The sequence below is a fragment of the Podarcis filfolensis genome (assembly GCF_964270895.1).
Source record: "Podarcis filfolensis genome assembly, chromosome: 4".
Taxonomy (NCBI): Eukaryota; Metazoa; Chordata; class Lepidosauria; order Squamata; family Lacertidae; genus Podarcis; species Podarcis filfolensis.
In genome coordinates, this window is record NC_139607.1 from 52,984,036 (window position 1) to 53,005,124 (window position 21,089).

Here is a 21,089-nt window from a genome sequence, read left to right on the forward strand (position 1 = left end):
CTCAGAAAGAATGCATTCGCACAAACCACTGAATATATTACATTCAGGATTAACCTGCACTTCTAGATTATTTTCTTTTACTAAAGATTAAAAATGAAATGGAGGTGGCCTATTTCATTGTCATTTAATTTATTTATATCCCACATTTTCTTTTAGGCGAAGCCCAAAATGGTAAATAGAAAACAGAACACAAAAATAGATGAGTCTAAAAACAAAAATAGCATATAATAAAAAAACAAGTGAAAAGAATACAGTAACGCCATTAAATTAATAAGAATGTACACTAGTTTTACGACCTGATCTGATAGCGATAAATACCCGTTACTAGCCGAAAAATAATGGGTTAATATGTATCTCAGACAAAATATATTAAGAACCCTTTATACTTTGCAACTGAATTCCTGTATTCTGTACCTTCTTCCCAGTATTCTTTCTATGGTTTTATCACAAAATGACAATAGATTTTGGCTTTTAAAATGGAGCTTGCAAGGCAATGGGCAAAACTAAAACAGATTCAAAAACACATTTAAAAATAAGGGCACACAATTCAAGCAAAATTTATCCAAAATAACATGTAAAATGTGCAAGAGTGCAAATGCATTTAGAAACAAACATTTTCATCTGTGACTAGAAATTATAAAGTGAAGGCAGAATACGCAGGTCCCCCTTTCTGAACATAATGCAGTCCCTGGAAATAGTTTGATAGGTGAGTATTCACATAACAAGTTGGCGATTCCTATAGGAAAATTTCTAATGTGTTCTTGACAATGAGATTTTTACCCCTAAAAGCAAACACCCAGGAAAACCCTCTTAACCTTACTAAAAAGTATCACTGCATTCCTCAGCCAAACAGAAAAAGGCAAACAAGGAAATAATAAATGCTCTCTCCTTAGTTATTTGAATCTGTGCTGTGTAGTGAGGATTGGGTACTAATTCCTCCTGTTCAGATAAGTGAATTTTCACATAGCAAGCATTCAGAAAGTGGGACCTCCGTGTAATTTAATTACTTGATAAAGCATCACACAACATAAGTGCTGCAAAATAAAGGTTCACCAGTTTAGATCTTGTTATAGTAAATGAAAGAATGCAGAGCAAACAATTTCAGGTGGCTCCAAGTGAAGAGCAAAAACCTGTACGGCCCAGTGCTTTAGAAAAAGATCAAATAATTTCAGTGGATTTTTCCTCTGCGCTGTAGTCTGAGTAAGGGCTGACGTAGTCTGTACCAGCTGATGTACTCAAACAATCTTCAAGGTCACCTTATTCCAGAATGGATACAGTAACCTAAGTGAGAGGATATTACATGAATGATGGAAGCAAGTACCCAATCAGCAAAGATTGCCCTTCAACTACTTGTTTCCATCGGTAGATGCCGGCACAAAGATTCGCAAGCAGCAGAACAGAGTTTTCCCTGCTCTCCTCCCCCAAATCTACTCTGGAGGGTTGGGAGAACACCCAGAACAAAAGGCATACAAGTGGAGGAAAGGGGAGATGGTTGTCAGGCAAGCAGAAACACTTGTGCTGGTGGAACAATCTCCGACCACTAACATGAATTCCATCCAAAAACTGCAGCAGCCCCACTAGCCAAAATCCATGGAAAGAGCTTATGTACATTAAGCAGCAAAGGGGAGTATCAATTGGCACCTCCAGATTGTCTTTCTGCTCTTTCAGCAACCAAGACAGGTAAAATTGCTAACCACATCATTCCATCAATATAAATTATACAATTCAATTTCACTTTACTATTGCAGTCAATTGCTATAAGCAATTGTTTTTAGAAACCACACACACACACACACACACACACACACACACACACACACACACACACTGAGACTAAATCAGAGCACTCTTGTGTATTTGCAAGGTTGTTAAAAAGCCTGCGGCGGGTAGGAGGGACCCTTCACAGTAATTTGACAAGTGTTCAAATACATCCATAATCAAGTCACAGCATATAGCATGTGTGTCCTCTTAATGCTTTTACTGCTGGTTTCTCGTTCACAGTTTCACACATGGATAGTGTGTGTGTGTTTTGCAGCTAACTGTTCTTAAACAGAGGGCATTAATACAATTCCTCTGTAGTGAAAGTCCACAAGTTGACGTTGAGGTTTAGCATCAGTACATGAGAGTTGAAGGCACTTAATCATCTTGTCATCTATGTTCTTCCACTGTCAACTCTTGATTTTGATCAGTAAAATTGTCTGTCACAGTTTCTCTTTGTTCAGAGATTTCTGACACATTGTCCCAGTGGTCTTCTCCAGCACAGTTCTGAAATTCTTCAACCATAGTCATGTGAAGATTTTGTAAATCCTGGAAAAAAGCAGCATTAGATTGTTAGAATCTAGTAATTCTATTCTGCTGGTTTAGTTCTGCCCTAATGTATATGGTTTGCTATTATAACTGCCCACATACAGAAAGGCAAATTTCAGAACTTTTGCTTTCAGGCAAATTCTACTGAAGTCAATGGGAATTTCATCTAATGTCATGTAAACACATCTTCATTTGGTTGGATTAATAAACCAAGAGTGACTTTTTTGGAGTTCAAACCTCAAATTAACTAGGAGGTTTCATGGCACGATATCTACTAATTCAACTTGGGTTTTGCAGCCTCTCCACTGTGCTCCAAATTCCAGCTGGTTTATTTTGCTGTTATGTAATATTTTGGTAACTTCAAGGCCGGCGTTTTCAATATCTATGAAAAGCATTTCTTCAAATATCTGAAAGTAATCTCACTACATCAAAACAAAAATATTTACTGTAAGACAGATAAATACAAATGCCAATGAACAGTCACGATACTAAAGAGGTGGATGCAGTGATAAAAAGCAAAATTTAGCAGCATAATTAAGTTGTAGCACTTCAGATCATGGTATGTTCCCATGTTACTATTTCCCCTAATTCAGCAAGCTGCTAAATAAATATGCACATAAACCTATATCCATTCAGGTATCTCCAACTGGTCAAACAGTGGTATCCAAATGGTCAAATCAAGTGTCTGCAAATTTGCTCACTAAGGAGGTGCCACAGTGGAGACAGCCAAGACTCAGACATCCTAAGCTTAAAGCTGCAGCAGGAAAAGTGAAGGGCACACCCACAATTCCAAGCTGTGGAAAAGGGTTGAAACTCATCCATTATCTCCATGCATTTTAGAGATGACTGAACAGAAGATGGACAAGCCCCAGCCTTAAGGAGCTTGAAGAGTTGGGGAAGGTGCAGGGCTCAAAGGTGCTCTAAGCATTTTCAGGTACAAGAGCAGCCAAAATGCAGGGACTAGAGAAAATGACCCTGTTTTTAAAAAACCACATGCTGACATTCTGCTAATCAGCTGCTTGGGTGGGGAGTAGAAGAGGTGGATTCATTCCTACCAAGCAGCTGATCAACAGAATTTCAGCTCTCTTGTTTTTTAAAAGGAGTAGCTTGTGCTGAAGCATCCAGGAGTGTTTAATACAAACAAGCAAAAGATCTAATGAGGTATTCAAAATGTAATTAGGGTAATTAAGATTTTCTCCTGCCAAGCACCCTCTGCAAAAAATTCAATGTTCTCAAAAATCTGTAGGTTACATCTTATCCTATAATTTATCCAGGTTTTATATATGAGCTCCAATCCCTTCTCTAGTCATACTTCCCAAGGGTAGAAGCAGGCCTAAACCCATGCTGTTCTCCACTTGATACATTGCTCTTAGCCTCTTTCCCAGACCTAGACCTGGCCCCAAAGCATCAGCATCCTATATGCCTTGAGATACAAGTGAGGAACAACTCACTTGCCACTTCCAAGTCCTGGCTGAAAGCAGAAAATGCATTACAAACATACTGCCTCTTTCTCACTACTCTCAAGCTGCTTCCAGAAGGAAAATCAATTGATCTCTGCACTCCCCCCATTTATTTTTTTCATACCTAACTTTCCCCACCTAATTTCCCAAAGAAACGCAAGGCGGCTATCAAATCAGATAACAGTATAAAAACAAAATAATCATAATCCCACCCCTGCCATGGGATCCACAACAGCCCTCTGGTCTCTCTCTAGGCCACACCCCTTCCTGGCTCAGCTCCGCACCCTCTTCAAGCACATAGTTGCAGTACTGGCAGCTGTAATTGTGTGTGTGTTTAATAAATACCTCTCTCCACTGATAAGCACCAGGAAGGTAGAAATAAGTTTGATCTATTCCTGAAACATTTTCGCTGGGTGTTAAACTAGCAAGCTTAAACCACCCTTAGGCTTCTTTTTCACCGAGTTGGTAAATCTATCTGGATTATGCTACCTTTATGCAACAAGTGGTGGCTCACATAATGGAGTGTTCTTCCATATATATATCAAAATGGACCTAGTAATAATATGAATAATAATTATGATAATTTTATTTTTTATGTGTCACCCATCAGACTGGGTTGCCCCAGCCACTCTGGGCAGCTTCCAACAAAGTATTAAAGCACAAAAAACCTCAAACATTAAAATTCTCCTTGTACAGGGCTGCCTTCAGAGGTCTTCTAAAAATAGTAACAAGCTCATCTATGTCAATTCTATTCCACCCCAGACTACCTTCTCTCTTTGAGAGAAATTGATCAGACCATCTTTGTAACTTCAACATTGCACAACTGATGTTCATCAAGCCAACACTAATACTTCAGTTCTGGAAATCCTAGCCTTCAAAAAGCTACTGATTAAGTACATTATTTACTGGTAAAAAAAAGAACCCACTAGGAATTGTGAACCAAGAGTTTTGTGAACCACTGTAACTCAACAATTGTTCACATGGGTTCCCTGAAACATGGACAGCTTAACTTCATCAAGAAGAATTATATCTTTTTTATAAGGAATATAGTCTTTTGCTTTATAAAGCGGAAAATACTAAAAAGTGGGTAACTCCTCAACTATACAGCACTTTCCATGGTTGTACAACAACTTGCAAAAATGCAAAAGGGCACAGAATGCTAAATGACTACATACAGGAAAAGAAAGGAAATATGTGGGAGGAATGCAGAGGAATTGGTGGCTGGAATCCTGAATAGAAGCACTTCATACTACACTATTTGGGGAGCCCAACCACCAACTTTCTAAACTCTACTATTACTGTAGGCTATCCACTTTATTTCACCCTATCAATCTCTACAGCAACAGCAGCCTACCAGATGAGCACCTCATCGTTTTCACAAGGAAAGACTTGGAGTGCTAAATAAACAAGAAATCTGAGATGTTCTGCTGGGTGGGCCAAACCCAAGAATTATATTCATAATTGCATTTTATATCTGGCTAACTTCTGAGGTCATTGAAAAACTACCCAGTGAAATGTTAACTGAAGTTTCCATCTAGTCAGGAAGGAACTGAGAAAGAGAAGTTGAATGACGTAGGTTGTGTGAAGAAATACTGCAACTGCTCAAACACTCAGTTGACTCTTTGACTAACCAAGGCTTTCCAGATGTTGGAAGACAACAACTCCCATAATCCCTGACCACTAGCTATGCTTGCTGAGGCTGATGGGAGTTGGAGTCCAACATTTGGAGGGCCACAGGTTAGCCAGTCTGGCTCTAAGTCTATGCCACTACAGATTAACCACACTGGTTTTAAAATCAGCGGAAATCCCAGTATACATACCTCTTTGAAGTGGGATGGAATTGTTAGAGGCGGCTTCCAAAGTGCTTTGATTACACTTCTGTATTTCTGAATAAACCTTATGCACACAAATATTCCAATGAGTATAAATATTGCAAATCCAAATATCAGTACGATATGCAGAATTCTCATTAAGTCTGGAGGAAAAAACAATTATTACCAATTTTATCTCAAGAATTATAGATGAAACAATTTCTCAATCAGAATGTTCACAATATCAGGACAACAGCACTGACCACAAAGGCAGCTTCTGTGAGGGAAATGAAATGTGAGTTTATCTAGATAAACTCCACAAAGACCCCGCCATCCGGACCAAACTGCATGCAGTGCTTCCTGTCTGAGCTAAGTCCATAGACAAGATTGTTAAAGGCAAGCGGTACGGGGTTGGTACACAGCAGAATAAGCAGAGAAAACCCCAATGGAAAAAGAAACTTGGGTGGGGGAGAAAACAAGGTGCAGTATACTAACAGGAGAACAGAAAAAGAGAGAGCTTTGGAGGTAGGGAACTACAAGGCTGGGAGCCAGGGGACTTTTGGATATGCAAGGCTGAATTTAACAGTTGAACTAAACAGTCCCTAGTAGTTTATATTTGGAGAAAGGGAGCAATGAATTTTAGATCATGACAATTGTACCAAATAAAGAACTGCTTCCTTCAGTTAGGGTTAGAACTAACATTTTCACCACTATCCTGAACACATTGTGCAGTATCCAGCTGAACATTTCCACTAGCACAAGGAATTTGAAGTGTGCAGCAGAACTTCACCCTTGCCACTCCCTGTACAGCCCTACATCTGTCATGGACTTCCCCCTAACCCTTCAGAGAATACTTAGGGGTAGCACTGGGAGAGGAGAGGACAGGGAAGTTCAACTGCAAAGCTTAAAGTCATTAGGCTAGTGTAACTGTTTAGTTGGATACTGTCCATTATATAGTCCATGTGTTGGTAACCTCAAGGTTGGATACTGTAACATGCTGTATGTGGGGCTGCCCTTGGATCTGGTTTGGAAGCTCCAGCTGGTGCAGAATGTGACAGCCAGACTGCTGATGGGGGCCAATAATATGTTTCATCGCTGTTAAAACAGCTGCACTTGCTGTCCATCTACTACCAAGCCAAGTTTAAGGTCCTTATATTAGGTACAAGGTACTTCAGGGACGGAACCCTTATATCCCAGCTTGATCATGGAGATCAACGGCAGGTGTGTCATTGATCATTCCTCAAATTGCTAAGGCCCACCTGTCAACAAGAAGAAACTGAACCTTTAGTGTCATCAACTCAGCCCTGTGGAATATTCTGCCAACAGAGATTCAGAAGGCACCTACTAAAACTTTTTAATGCCTTCTGAAAACTTTTCTATTTCACCAAAGAACTTTAAGAATACTGTACAATTTTCCACAATAGTTAATACATCTCTGGTTTTAATTATTACTACCTTTATGGTTTTTATTGCATGGTTTCCTGTATTATGGTAAACCACTTTGATATTTTTCTATGAGGTAGCGGGATATAAATATTTTTAGAAACGAAATAAATAGAAGACTATCAGCAAATTCAATGGAACATGTTGAAGCAATCACTGCTTCCAGCTTCATCCTGTGCATAACCAAAGAGTATTTCAGCATAGCAGTGTACAAAGGCTGAAAACCTAAAAACCAGTAAGGAAAGAGGGACCCCCAATGCACAGAGTATAACGTACAAGCCACGTAGGACAGCAAGTCTGCCCTTGAAGCCTAGACATTTGTTAAAATGGAAGCACATCAATGAGTTATTTATTCATTAACAGCTACATTTAGTAGCACGTTTATACATTTGGGGAACACTACTCTCAAGCATCACATTGCAGACCTGCTGCACAGGTAAGGGAAGCAGGAACCTTGTTTTGCCTCATAGTCCATAGGAACCTACATTGCAACAGTCTCTTTGTCAAGCTTTAAGTAATATATAATCTGGTAGGAGCAGAAAAAATTAATATGTGAGATACTATTAACAGCAGCATACTTTCTAGCCATCGCATTTGGAAAGGGAGCAAAAAAAGCAGACAGATGTAGCAATTAGAAATACTTAGATTTTATTTTTTTACACATTACCTATAAAGGTAAAGGGACCCCTGACCATTAGGTCCAGTCGTGGCCGACTCTGGGGTTGCGGCGCTCATCTCGCTTTACTGGCCAAGGGAGCCGGCGTACAGCTTCAGGGTCATGTGGCCAGCATGACTAAGCCGCTTCTGGCGAACCAGAGCAGCGCATGGAAACGCCGTTTACCTTCCCGCTGGAGCAGTACCTATTTATCTACTTGCACTTTGACATGCTTTCGAACTGCTAGGTTAGCAGGAGCAGGGACCGAGCAATGGGAGCCCCATCGCGGGGATTCGAACTGCCGACCTTCTGATCAGCAAGTCCTAGGCTCTGTGGTTTAACCCACAGTGCCACCCGCGTCCTTCACATTACCTATATAAGGAAGTATATTTGTTTAAGAGAATGTATGAAAACAGCATGAGGATAATCATGTCCAATAATTGCTAACATCTGTTTTGCTGAGTATACATGTGTTAGGAAGATGCAGATGGCTGTAGGTTCTGGAGCAGGGATAGCTAACCCACAACCCCCTCAAGCAAATTATTTCTCACACACTGCAAAGATCCCACCAATCTGGGTGGTGGTTGTGGGGGGAGTTAAAATAGAGACAGCTCAGTGCTCTGATGAAGATGCAACTCGCCCTCTCCATGGTCATCAGCTTGATCATTTGATGAGGGGAGGGGAAGCAATGACCCCCTTTTGCACGGATCAGGCAGTCTGCACCTGTGTATGTGTGGGGAAGCTACATCCACCAGTAGCATGCACCCCCCACAGAACTGACCAAGAGTGGATATGACCCTTGAGACAAAAAAGCACTGTGTACATACAGCAACATAGATATGTTCTGTCTTCAAATATGGAAATCTGTTTCACACATTTTTAAAAATCTTACACAGAACGAGACAGCAGAAATGACCCTTAACACATTTCTCAACCCTGATCTCTTTACAAAATATGTGGCATACAGAATTTCCAATTCTGTAAAAAAAATCAAAAAAAAAATCAGAAGTTTAATGAAAACATGCTCAGTGTGAACATTTTATTCCAAGTGCAGAGCCCAAGGCTTTTTGAAAACTGAATGCTGCACACCTACAGCTATATTTATTGATTTTATATTTATTGCCAATGTAGCTGCTCAATGAAGTCATTTAGGTGCCCAAAACTCCTCCATAATATATTAATTGAAACAATTTTAGCATTAGGAAATAAGTAGCCAAAGTGACCTCACATCTTAAGTCCACATCAGTTTCATGACACAGAAATAACTGTATTGCTTATGAAGAAAATACACACCAGTTGTAGTTTCTTTGCACTTGATTTCACTTTTTTGGCATGTTAGGATTATGTGTGGGATTGATGCTGTTACTTGAAAGCAATATACAGTCCTTTCCTTCAGATTCTTGAATGTTTCCCTCCTATTCTTGCTCAAAACTCTCAGCTGTGCAGATGGGAAGATGGAAAAAGTAAGGCGGTATTATATAGCAATAATAAGCAAATTGACTTTACATCTATTCATACAAGCTGCACAGTTTAGACCTTATTAGAATGTGGAGATATGTTTTAGTTTGCATGTACATTCCACAAGCCATTCTCCAAAATAGTTTTACTCTGATTCCACTAAAAACTAGACGAAAGTCACCAGGATTTCTTTGGACTGCTGAAACTTATGCTTCATAATATGTTAAAACGACCACAATCTTCCTTGGCCATTAGCATAATGTCACAGCAACAGAGATCTAATGCCATGTTTGACTATGTTGCAAAGTTGGCATTTCTTATCCCAAATTTTTACAGTGTAGCTGCTGCCCCCCCCAAAAAAACATGGTGATCTAATTTCTGCCCATCTCACCCAAGTGATTGTCATTTGTCCTTCACTAGCTGCTCAGATATTTTTGCACTTTAGAAATGATACAAACAATACGCAGATGATCAAAATGTACCTGAACATCTGCAGCAGAAATGAAGAAAATATAGGTGCATTCCAGAAGCTTTCCAAGTAAACAATAAAATTTGCAAAACACTATTTTCAGAAAATTCCTACTGAAATAGCCCATCCCATTCTTACTAGAATTGATTGATAGCAGGCTGAAACATCCCTTTAGATGTAGCTCCCTCTCTCCCTAAAGTGTGTATGTATTCACATTCAAACCCATACCCACCCCCATATCATAAATAGGGCTTTTTGCTACTTGTTTTTTTTAGTCTTTCAACTTTTCCGGGAATTACTGGCTTGCTGAGCAAAGGCAAGTACTCACTATTTCACTTGTTGATTCCTCCCAGTATTCAATTAAATATTCAAAATATTCAGTTTTATTTTCTGCAGGCTCAAAGGGAGGCAAGAAGCTTATATGAATCATGGTACCGTCTGAGCTTACATTGATTGCTCTTGGAGGTCCTAAAATAGCTGAAATGGGTAAATGCAAACAAGTATAAGTCACATTTTCTACTAATTGTGATCAAACATAATCCAATCTGAAGTCTCACATGGATTCTGGGATGGACTTGTGCTGGGTATACTAACTACAGTGGAACCTCGGGTTACGTACTGTCCCCTTTGCGAATCCTTCAGGATCAGGATACCCAGAAGTAGCGGGAAGGTTTCCACCACCCGCGCATGTACAGAAGCGGGCTACCGCCACACGTGCCTGTGCAGGTCAGGCACCGCTGGATATGAATGTTATGGGGTAAGAACGGACTCCCAGAACAAATTAAATTCATATCCAGAGGTACCATTGTAGTTCATTTCAATGATGGCAGCAGATCTGCATTCACAAAGGAGTGCACAGCTGCAACATTTCCTGCTACTGTCATTTACATAAGTGGAGCAGCCTTTGCAGGAGTGGAATATCTTGGTTGTCTCTGATACCTTTCAAGAAACCTCTGGAAGAAAATCTCATGAACCCTGGAGAAGTGATGATGGCAAAAGCAGTAGTGGGAGCAGAAATCAGATTGCCTATCCATGCACCCAAGAATTCACCTTCCTATAGAACAGAAGGGGAGAATTTGTTGCCCCTCCAGATGTTGCTGAACTACAACTTCCATCAATCCTAGCAAGCATGGATAATGGGAGTTGCAGTTCCCCAACATCTGGAGGTGCAACGGTTCCCTACACCTCTGTATAATTTGGTAGGGAATGTGATATGACAGGTATTCTTAAAACATCTGGACAAGTTAATCTTATTACATGTGTTGGGAATATTTCATTCTGGCAAATGATAAAAGTTCTCATTTGTTACTACCACTCAGCAACATCCGTGGAACACTGGTCTGGTTTATGTCATGCTAAACCAAACCATGACAGAGCACAAATGCACAAGCATGTGGGCACCAGGAGCGGCGATCATGACTGCTTTGCTGCTGCTCCCTGGTTGTTCTGCTACTGTGAGACACTAAGCAATGGCTTGGCTTAGCATATCATCCAAACCAAGACTCCTGGTTAAGGTTTCCCAGATAAACCATAAGATATAAACCACAGGACAAACCTTGGTTTCAGCTCATGGCTACTCTGAAGAAAACTAAACCACAGTCCTGGTTTCAGACAATATACTGAGTGGTATTCAGTTTAGACCAATTGAAATTAATGGGCCCAAGTTACATCATGTTCAGCGTGTATACTCTGAGTAAAACAAAGTTGACCACTACCCACTAAGCCACACCATGGCTTACAGCAGTACCAAGGAGGAGCAAAATGGGTGTGTTCTCCTCTCCAGGAGTCCACACAATTGCACTAAACCAAAGCTTTGCATGGTGTGTGAACCAGGCCATTGTCTGCATTCTTTCTTGCGCTGAGAAAGGGAACTGGACAACACAGTTCTACAAGCAAAAAAGACAGATGGCAACCCTAATCTAGAAGGCCTATTGTAGCATCAGCAAGGTTATGATGACTGAAATATAAGATGTTCATAAACACATTTCCCCAAGGAGTAGCAACATTTTGTTTTTACTGCATCAGACTATAGAGTCTTGTGGCATTTTAAATACTTTAAGATGCCATGGTACCCTTGGCTGTTATTTCTCTTCCACAAAATGATATTCTGAAAAAAATATTTCCCCCCCAGAGGTACTGAATAAAATACAGTAGATGAAAATATAAAGAAACATACTGTCTTCCCGTGCTCGAAAGGGCTTAGTTTCAGTCCAGGCAGATTTTAATTCCCCTTGTTCAGCCCTAACATGTAAAATGATGCAGTCATGATTCCTCTCATGATTGAAATTACATTCAGGTTTTGTAATATCTTTGCAATTCACTTTCTTCCATACTTTTTCTTCTGATGCTCTGCAAAAAAATACAAAGAACACACCATTATTTGAACTCCTTATTGTTGCATTTGTGTATGATCAATTAAAAACTTCCTTTGAAATATCTAGCTGAATCTTGAAATACCAGTTTATACATTCTACATTAGTGGTAAAGAAATATCTTGCTGCTTGGCAATTAGCACTTTAGCTAATGGGGCCTCCCGCTGCTGTCATGCCGCCGCCGCACGATTTCTGTTCTCATCCTGAAACGAAGTTCTTAACCCGAAGTACCTATTTCTGGGTTAGCGGAGTCTGTAACCTGAAGTGCCTGTAACCTGAAGTGCCTGTAACCCGAGGTACAACTGTAGTCAGAAAGAAGAAATGAGGAGTTCAATGGGGCTTATCTTACTGAGTAATTCTATACATAACCACTCAATAGCAAGTGTGCATCCAACTACATACAGTCTTGGCATTGCTAAAAACATTATTGTTCAGACAAGCCTACCCAGAAGCTTAGAAAGTTGGGGTAATTTTAATCTGTTTTAGTATTTTAACTTTTGTATATTTTAAAGTAGGATAGAAATTTTCCTTGATTTTAATGTTTTATCTTTTGTAAACCACTTTACAAGGTTTTTGTAAAGGTTTTTTTTTTTACAATCAAGAGGCGTATAAATTTTATGAAATAAATAAATACAATGAAACTCTACTTGGGAGCAAGTACTATGGTTTCCAGTGGAATCTCTTTGCAAAGCCTGAAATAGAAGCACAATTCAATTCAAACTGCATTAGGAAAATTAGAGCAGAAGGGGACAATAAGGACTAAAATAAAGTACAGATTATGTCTCGTCTTAGGATATGAACTTTTAATTTAAAGAAAACTTGCACATTTCCATTTCTTTAATTCAACCACCACTCTAATTTCCATTATTTCCAACACAATTTGCTAAAATAAACTTCAGTAAATATGTTTAAACAGCAAAACCCAATTTTGTATACAAATATATACAGATCTTACAAAAGCAAACACTATATACCATAGAATGCAATTTTGGAGTTATACAGGAACCATTTACTTACATGCGTGTTTTAAACTTCCATTCAACACTATAAGTCACTGAACCATTGATCGCTGTAACTGGAGACCATTTCAATACATTATCAAAATTATATGACTGAATTGTCACATTCTCTGGCGCAGATAAGGAGAAAGATTCTATAAAGACATTAACAACAGAGTATTAATACACATTAACAAAAATACAGGTTTAATGTAGATGCCTCCAAAATTCAGGGCAAATAAAAATACTGATAGTGGCAGTAGTGAGTTGGGTCCTGATGCTAGTGCAGGTAGAATATGAATAGGTATAATCATAGCTAAGCTAAACTGCAAGCGACCATGACAATGGAATTTGGTGTGGCACACAATAAAGTTTGGCCTGGACCTTTATGCACAGACCATCCAGTTTAAGTACTGCACAGAGGCTACATACAGGTTCACTGCCTTTTTGGTCAGGCATTATTGGTTCAAAATGTTCAAATTACTATACAATCTTACATCTAAGGGATGAAGAACCTGTAGATGAAGACTCCAAAGGTTGCTGGACTCCAACTCTCATCATCCCTGAACATTTGACATACTGGCAGGGGATGATAGGGTCAGAGTCAAACAACATCTTGAGGGCCTCAGGTTCCCCACCCCAATCTAGATTATCAGGGTAGCATATGTGGGGTTTCCTCCAAGGAACTGACCAACCCCAGTTTTAACTTCAGAGATGGAACTCTAGAAGGCTTCTTCTGATTCAGAAGGTGAGAAGTCATTAATTTAACACTGCAGTAACTAGTTAATTTATATTTGCACATAATTTCTCTTCTCTGAATTGAAATGGGGAAATGAACACACCAGAGCTTGGTCACTGGTCTTTGTTTTATACTGCCAAACAAATAAGAGAGAATACTTGCTAGTACAAGGGAGCACCCCTATTTTTTGTCTTCCATTGCTATAAAACCTAGAAAGGTACACCAGAGACAAAAAAGAAATAAAAAGGGTGCTGCAGTCAGGAATTCCAAACGATGATCGCTTTTCAGTGCATAAGTAGTCACACAGTAAGGGGAGGGGAGTTGGTGAATGCCAGTGTCTTAAGAGACTTACTGCTTTTGGTTTCCACCCAGCTATAATATTTCAGAGCTACAGACAACACTTTCAGAAATAACAGGGAAATAGAAAAGTGACAAAGCAGATTAGCAAATAAAACTAAAAAGGAAGATGAAACAAATTCACTAGATCCAATTTTTCATCTATCAGTTCTGAAAAAGGAAGGGGCCCATGGCACCCTAAATCTAATTTATAATGGCTTGAGTTTTTACAAATGCTCAATACACTGCTTGCTTCATCAGATTAGTTATAAGAAAATAATGTTGAAATAACTAATTCAAGTAGTCTGGATCACCTGGTCCAGTTTAAAAGCTAGCTACATAGTTTATGAAGAACATGCATCCCACCATGCTATTAACTGAACAGCAACTGAAGTAGTTCCAGATTTGTGGTGGGAATTCCTGTGTGTCATCCAAGTAGGTTGGGGGCAATCATTCTCAGCAAAACTAATTGCAAAAAATCAGCTTGTATTAACATAACCAAAGCGGCTTTCCTCCCTCACTCCTAATCCCCTTCAAAAGGAAAACATCACAATACCCTTCTATTAGACAAAGCAGTAAGTAAACTAGTCTACCCAAAAGAGGGTGGAATGGGACATTTCTTCTTTCTGATTATTATTCTTTCATACCCCTCCAAAAGAATCTCTCCAGACGGGATGATTGTGCAGCAAAATGGTTAATGTGCTTCAGTGTGGGCCAGTGTGAAGAGATGAAAACTGGGGCAAAAAATCCTAATTTTGCCTAAAGGGGTCTAAACTGGTGATGTCTGACAAGGAACAAGTTCTTGTGGTGAGAGTGGATGCCTCAATGAAGGTGTTGACAGTGTGTGACTGCTGTAAAAAAGGCAAACAACATACTAGAGATTTAGAAAAGTGAGTGGAAATAGAATTGCCAATAGCATAATACAATTATATAAATCTATATAAGTCTGTACAATTCTGATCGCCTCAACTCAAAATAATATAGAGCTGAAAAGGATTCATAAAAAGGCAACCAACAATGTCAGTAATTTATCTATATGATATTGTTTGAAGATAATAAATTATTATGTGGGTCTAGCTGTTCCTGTATTTATGATGACTATAAAGTCTACATTTTCTAATTAGTAAATTATTTTTGTTGCAGTAAATTGCAAACATGGCCATGTCCTCTTGTCTCATGCTCAAGTGGATGCCCTTCAATGTTTGCGGTTGTTAATTTCAAGTGGCTCTTTAAGTTGTAATTGCATTTTAATTACTGACTACATTGTCTTTTTGTCTGCATGTAGTAGTATTGGTCAGGAAACACCTACTCTGGTTTGTATCTGTTTAAAAGATTGGGCAAATTCATGAAAGATAGGGCCATCAATGGCTGCTAGCCATTGTTCTACTTTCGCTGGTAGAGGCAGTATGCCTCTGGAGACCAGTTGCTGGGAAGAATGCTCTTACTCTCACGTTTTGCTTGCAGGCTTTCCATAGACCCCCGAAGAACAGGGTGCTGCACTAGGTGGGCATCTGGTCTGGTCCAGCAGGACTCTTAGGAATCCTACAAGAATTCTACAACTCCAAAGTCCAGAGCTCAATCCACTGGCCTAGAAACCCCTGCCCCATTATCAAGAAAGCACCCACAACCACAGATTATTTTCACAACGCTTTGCTCTCCATACCAGGCCACTGTATGCCACTTCTCAGTCCCAGGACACAAACATCTTGGCATTCACACACTATACCCCAGAATCACATCAGTATGCAGCAGCAGAATACAGTGGTACATCGGGTTAAGTACTTAATTCATTCCAGAGGTCCATTCTTAACCTGAAACTGTTCTTAACCTGAAGCACCACTTTAGCTAATGGGGCTTCCTGCTGCCGCCGGACCACCGGAGCCTGATTTCTGTTCTCATTCTGAAGCAAAGTTCTTAACCCGAGGTACTATTTCTGGGTTAGCGGAGTCTGTAACCTGAAGCATATGTAACCCGAGGTACCACTGTACTATCAACAGCAGCAACGCCCCCCCTCCGCTACAGTGGTACCTCGGGTTACATACACTTCAGGTTACAGACTCCGCTAACCCAGAAATAGTGCTTCAGGTTAAGAACTTTGCTTCAGGATGAGAACAGAAATTGTGCTCTGGCGATGTGGCAGCAGCAGGAGGCCCCATTAGCTAAAGTGGTGCTTCAGGTTAAGAACAGTTTCAGGTTAAGTACAGACCTCCGGAACGAATTAAGTACTTAACCCAAGGTACCACTGTACCTATTTTGCACCCTCATTTGTGATAGCCTTGTGCATACACCTCCCACTCCCACATATCAGACATGCAAAAGTGTGGGCCATTTCAGTGCATCCTTAAGTGCGCAAGGGAAATTCTAGTCACAACTTCTCCAGGGATGAGGCCCGGGAACCGTTTCCAAGGACACAGCTCCAACGTCAAACCTAAGCCATGCCAGTCTTCTGAGCATACCCAGAGCGCAAGTTCTTCCACACTAGATTGACCACACTTGGAGCCCCCCTTGTGCTTTTAACAACGGTACAGAAAAGTACAGCAGGCGCGGGGGTTTTCCACGACTGTATCTCTATGCCAGGGAAATCCTACCAAAACACCCGAAACACCAAGGAACCCTTCCGGCTGGAAGAAACAGCAACTCAAATCTGAAGGACCGTAAGAAGACCCTGATAGATCTAGCTCGGCATCCTGTTCTCACAGGGACCAATCAGATGCCTGTGGGAAACCAGGATTTGGGCACAAGAGCCCGTTCCCCTCCTGGGGTTTCCAGTAACTAGTATTCAGAAGCACGTAGAGGCAAAGCATAGCCGTCAACTTCACGAGAACGTGTCTAGCCCTCTTTTTTAAAAAGCCCTCCAAGTTCGCGGCCACCACCGCCTCCTGGGGAAGCGAGTTCCTCAGTGAAACCAAACCCACCCACCTCTTATCGGGGAAGGAAGCTAGAGGAGGAAGAGGGGGGCTCGGGGAGACGAGGGTGTTTCTTCCACTTCGCCTTAATAAAAATAAAAACTAAGCCGCCACGGGCCCTGCGAGTTACCTTTGCCCCTCTCCCCCCCCCCCCCCGCGCGCTCGTTTCGCCCTTCTCGGCGGTGGACGGGTCTCACCTGGGGCGGCCACGCCGAGCAGCGGCCTCGCTAGGCAGAGGAGCACCCACAGGGCGCCCAGGGGCTGCATAGCAGCAGCTGAGCTCCGGCCTCGCCTGGAGTCTCGGTCCCTCGCTCTCTCTCAGGCGCCCCCTGACTGGGGGAAGAGCCCCGCGCTCGCCTCACCCGCCATTCACGCTCTCCCCTCCTCCGACTAGACGCTGACGCCGCCCCGCCCTTTCGCCTTCTCCTTGGCCTGCACGCCTCCCAGCGAAGGCCGGCCTCTTCCCGGACTTGCCTCGGAGGTTGGGGCGGGCCGCCGCCGCGGGGCCTGCTCCGGCAGCTCCCTCGCACGCGAAACAAGCTGCACGCCCTCAGAAGGAGGAAGAAGAGGAGCCGGCCGCGGCCTGGACGTAGTAGCGGCGCCGGCCTCCGCGTTTGCTATTAGGCTGGGGGTCTCGGGCAGAACCATAAAGGGGAGGAAAACAGCCTTTGGGGGCCCCGCTGGCTCTCCGCTCTGAACTAGGTTTGGACAGGCAGGCAGCTCTTCCAAGGGGATGAGACCTTTAAATACAGAACCCGTCTCTGAAAAGTAGCGCACATTGCCTTTTGGTCAGCTGCTTTGAATGATGGTTCTGTAAACAGAAAAGTAGTCTATAAATGCAGGGGCAACAGGGTCAGAGGTCACTTGCCTGGTGCCTCAGTGACACCCTGGAGCCACAGCATTTTAGGAGTTGCTACTGCCACTGCCAGCAGTGGAAAAGGTGCCCCCTGGAAGGTTTGAAGCCCCTGGGGTGGGGGGCAGAAGGGATCAAGGAGAAGGAAGTTGGGTCTCACTAAAGGAGATGCACACACCCCAGCAGTAAAAGTTGCTATGAGCACAGGAATTCAGTGATACCAAGGTCCACCTGGCGGGGGAAGTTATACGACACATCCCTGCATTGTAGGGAGATGATCTAGATGACCCTTGGAGTCATATATCGAGTCATGTCATGCTTTATAATTTCTGTGTACACATAAAACCATGACATGACTCACAAAAAATGGGACACTAGAGGGGTAAAAATCTTAAACAGTCAAAGGTTGATGCCAGCAACCACCATACAGTGTAAAAATTATATTGTTCTTTTCTCCCCCCCTGCCACTTTCAGTTTTTGCGACAACTTTTCCGTTATGGCTGTTTGCCGGACTATATTATATCAATGATCAATATTCATTAATTGCAAGGTTTTCCAAGTTCTGGCTATTACCGTTCTAGCTGCTGTTCATAAATGTGCTTTTAATTTCTGACTTCCTAATTGGCCCATATCTGAAGTATGTAAATTAAGTAAGTGTGAAGCCAGGGATGATTCAGATGTAATAGACATAGAACTGGCATCGTGCCCCGACTCTCTTGATGACTGCTCCCAGTAGCTTCATATTTTAGCATAAGGGGGGAAAACTGTGGTCCACGGCATCTCACAGCACAACTACCAGAGGGGCCGAAACATACCATAATCTCCCAACACTATTCAGTAAACCACAGTGCCACCAACTTCCAATTCTCTTTTTCCAGTTTATTAATATTACATTTTAAAATATTAACATTTTATTTCCTTCAACAGCCCCTCTGGGCCTTGTCTGCCAGAGGAGGGAGAAGACACTTCTTGACTTGGTAGCAGACCAGGCAGGCAGGAGAACTAGGGGGTGAGTGTGTGTGCATGCAGACATGTGAAGCATGGCGCTAGAAGTCCCAGCAGCAGCCCTGGGATCTTTTCCTTTCCCTTAGTCCATCTGTTCTGCTCCCTCCTTCCCATTGTTTCTCTTGCTCCTACCAGAGGCAGAGATGACCAACAACTTGGGTGAATTCAAAAGAGGCTTAGAAAAATTCATGGCAGAAAAGGCTATCAGTGGCTACTAACCATGATGTCTGGAAACTGCAGGAAGGGCAACTGCTGTTGTGTGCAGGTCCTGATAGTGTGCTTCTCATAGGCATCTGGTTGGCTTTGCTGGGAACAGGATGCTGGACTGAATATTTTGGATTAATATTCTGTTGGGAGCCGCCCAGAGTGGCTGGGGAAACCCAGCCAGATGGGCAGGGTATAAATAATAAATAAATATATTATATAATTATTATAAAAGTCTCATGTTCAATCCTTGGTATTTCCATGTAGGGCTGGGTCATCATGATTCAGAGATCACACTCTTGTTCCCTACCCTCTAGCAATACCTGTGACTATGAAGAAACTCGGAGAACTTGCTCCTATCTTTAGTTCACTGCATGAGTCAAGTCATTTGGAGACTAGAGAAAGTGAAAGTGGGAATAAAAAAGGCAAAATGAATTCAGTATGTTTTCACTTTATTCTGCAACCACATATGTGGTGTGCATTTTACACAGCACAAGCAACATGTGGTTGCTGTGAGAAACCCTTGCACTAGCTCCAACTTTGGTGCTCCAGCTGTTGCGAAACCTAACTTCTGTCAGCCCCAGCAAGCATAGCCAAGAGTTGTAGTTCAGTAGCACCTGAAAGGCCAAAGGTTCCTCGCACCTGCACTAGCTGGTTCTAAATTCCTAGAGACGCTTCCAGTAGCTTCCAGGTGCAGTAAAGAAAGCAGTCGTGGCAAGAGCAACTGCTGCTCGTGTGGCTCCTCATTACATTTCATACCTTCTTCCCTCAGTCTGTTCAGTGACCTGCATAGGCCACTGACATGCTCTCCCACCTCATTATTTGTAGAAGGGGGACTGGTGGCGTTACCTGTGCATCTCTACTTAAAACAGAGTATGGAGTTGGATGTGGAAGATGGCCAACCAAGGCAGAGCCATCTTCAAGCATCCCACAGCTGTTGCAGAGACTGTCATAAAAAATGGGGGGGGGGGTCTCTGCCAGAGGGGGGTGAGCCTGGAGAGGTGAGCCCAGCAGAGGAACCTTTGTCTCTTGGACACAGAACATTCAGTAGTGAGCAGAAGGTGGACCTTGCAAATTATCATTTTATTATATTGAATGGTTTACTTGAGAGGATAGGAACTGAAAGGAGTACTGTCTCTTGCCCCCATCCTCTTTCATTTCAGGTGTTCAACCCATCCTCCTGACCCCAGTTTCTGTTTCAAGGTTTTCCATTCTCTTTCCATTTTTGTGTCATTGTAACACATATTCTACAAGACAGCCCGGCTTTGTCTACTCGGTGTAGGTTTTTCATATTTGTATTCCACTGTAACGTTTTAGTTATCGCCCTAGTGCAAGGTGATGGTTATGATCACGTTGACATGGATGTGCTCATGCTTTGTGTAACTTTTTCCTATGTCTCAGCCTATGTGCTATGTCAGATTCTGCCACAATGCATTTGTCCATCTTGAGGAGCTAAAAATCTATGTAGTTTTGCTGTGCTACAAGATCATCACTCTTACTGTTGGCAGTTTCAGGCTACATATACAGTAGAAACCTGTGATAACGCTTTTCTGGGATTGTTGAGAAGTCCCAGACTACAAGCAGGGCAGGATGTGTTTGCTTCTCCAAACTAGCCTGGAGAATGGTTCTAGGGTAGCTTTTTCCTGGGACTTGTGGTATATAGTTCCTGAGAAGTTGCATTATATGTTCATACTATAGGTATAGACCAGGGGGTGGGGAACCCCTCTCAGCCCAAATGCTACATTCTCTTATAGACAACCTTCTAGAGGCATAGGCCAGTGGTGCAACAGGTGAGGACCAAAAGTGGATGGGACAGGTGTAAACATACTTGCACATCCCTCTCTATTCTCCATCCAGGCAAACAAGAAGCATAATCAGCGTTCCAGGATACATTCTAGCCAGGTATGCACACTCAAGGAGGTGGCAAAACAGGACTGGTGAAGAAGTGGGGTGGTCTGGGGAGGGTCCCAACCACCAAATAAAGAGAGGCCTGCAGGGCTGCAGTTGGCCCCTGAAAAGCCTCATTTCCTGGTACAGGCTGATTTTAAATTTCAACTATGAGAGATTGTGTCA

General features: G+C 42.0%; 1 protein-coding gene and 1 long non-coding RNA gene across 3 annotated transcripts in view; both read right to left on the reverse strand.

The window, feature by feature from the left end:
• Positions 1–21,089, reverse strand: part of LOC310761408 — a 123,677-nt gene that overhangs the window by 5,058 nt on the left and 97,530 nt on the right. The window lies entirely within an intron of this gene.
• Positions 113–19,185, reverse strand: LOC310761406 (interferon gamma receptor 2-like). 2 transcript variants are annotated; one of them, XR_014547470.1, is made up of 8 exons: positions 17,152–19,185; positions 12,993–13,128; positions 11,780–11,952; positions 9,932–10,080; positions 8,970–9,114; positions 5,588–5,742; positions 1,878–2,307; positions 113–1,734 (listed from the first exon to the last, which is right to left on the reverse strand). XR_014547470.1 is itself a non-coding variant. In XM_083611201.1 (7 exons), the coding sequence occupies exons 1-7, from the start codon at positions 17,219–17,221 to the stop codon at positions 2,149–2,151; spliced, it is 987 nt and encodes a 328-aa protein (XP_083467327.1). In that variant the 5' UTR covers positions 17,222–19,185; the 3' UTR covers positions 113–2,148. The 2 variants fall into 2 exon arrangements, 1 of the variants encoding a protein (XP_083467327.1); XM_083611201.1 differs by having other exon boundaries at positions 113–2,307.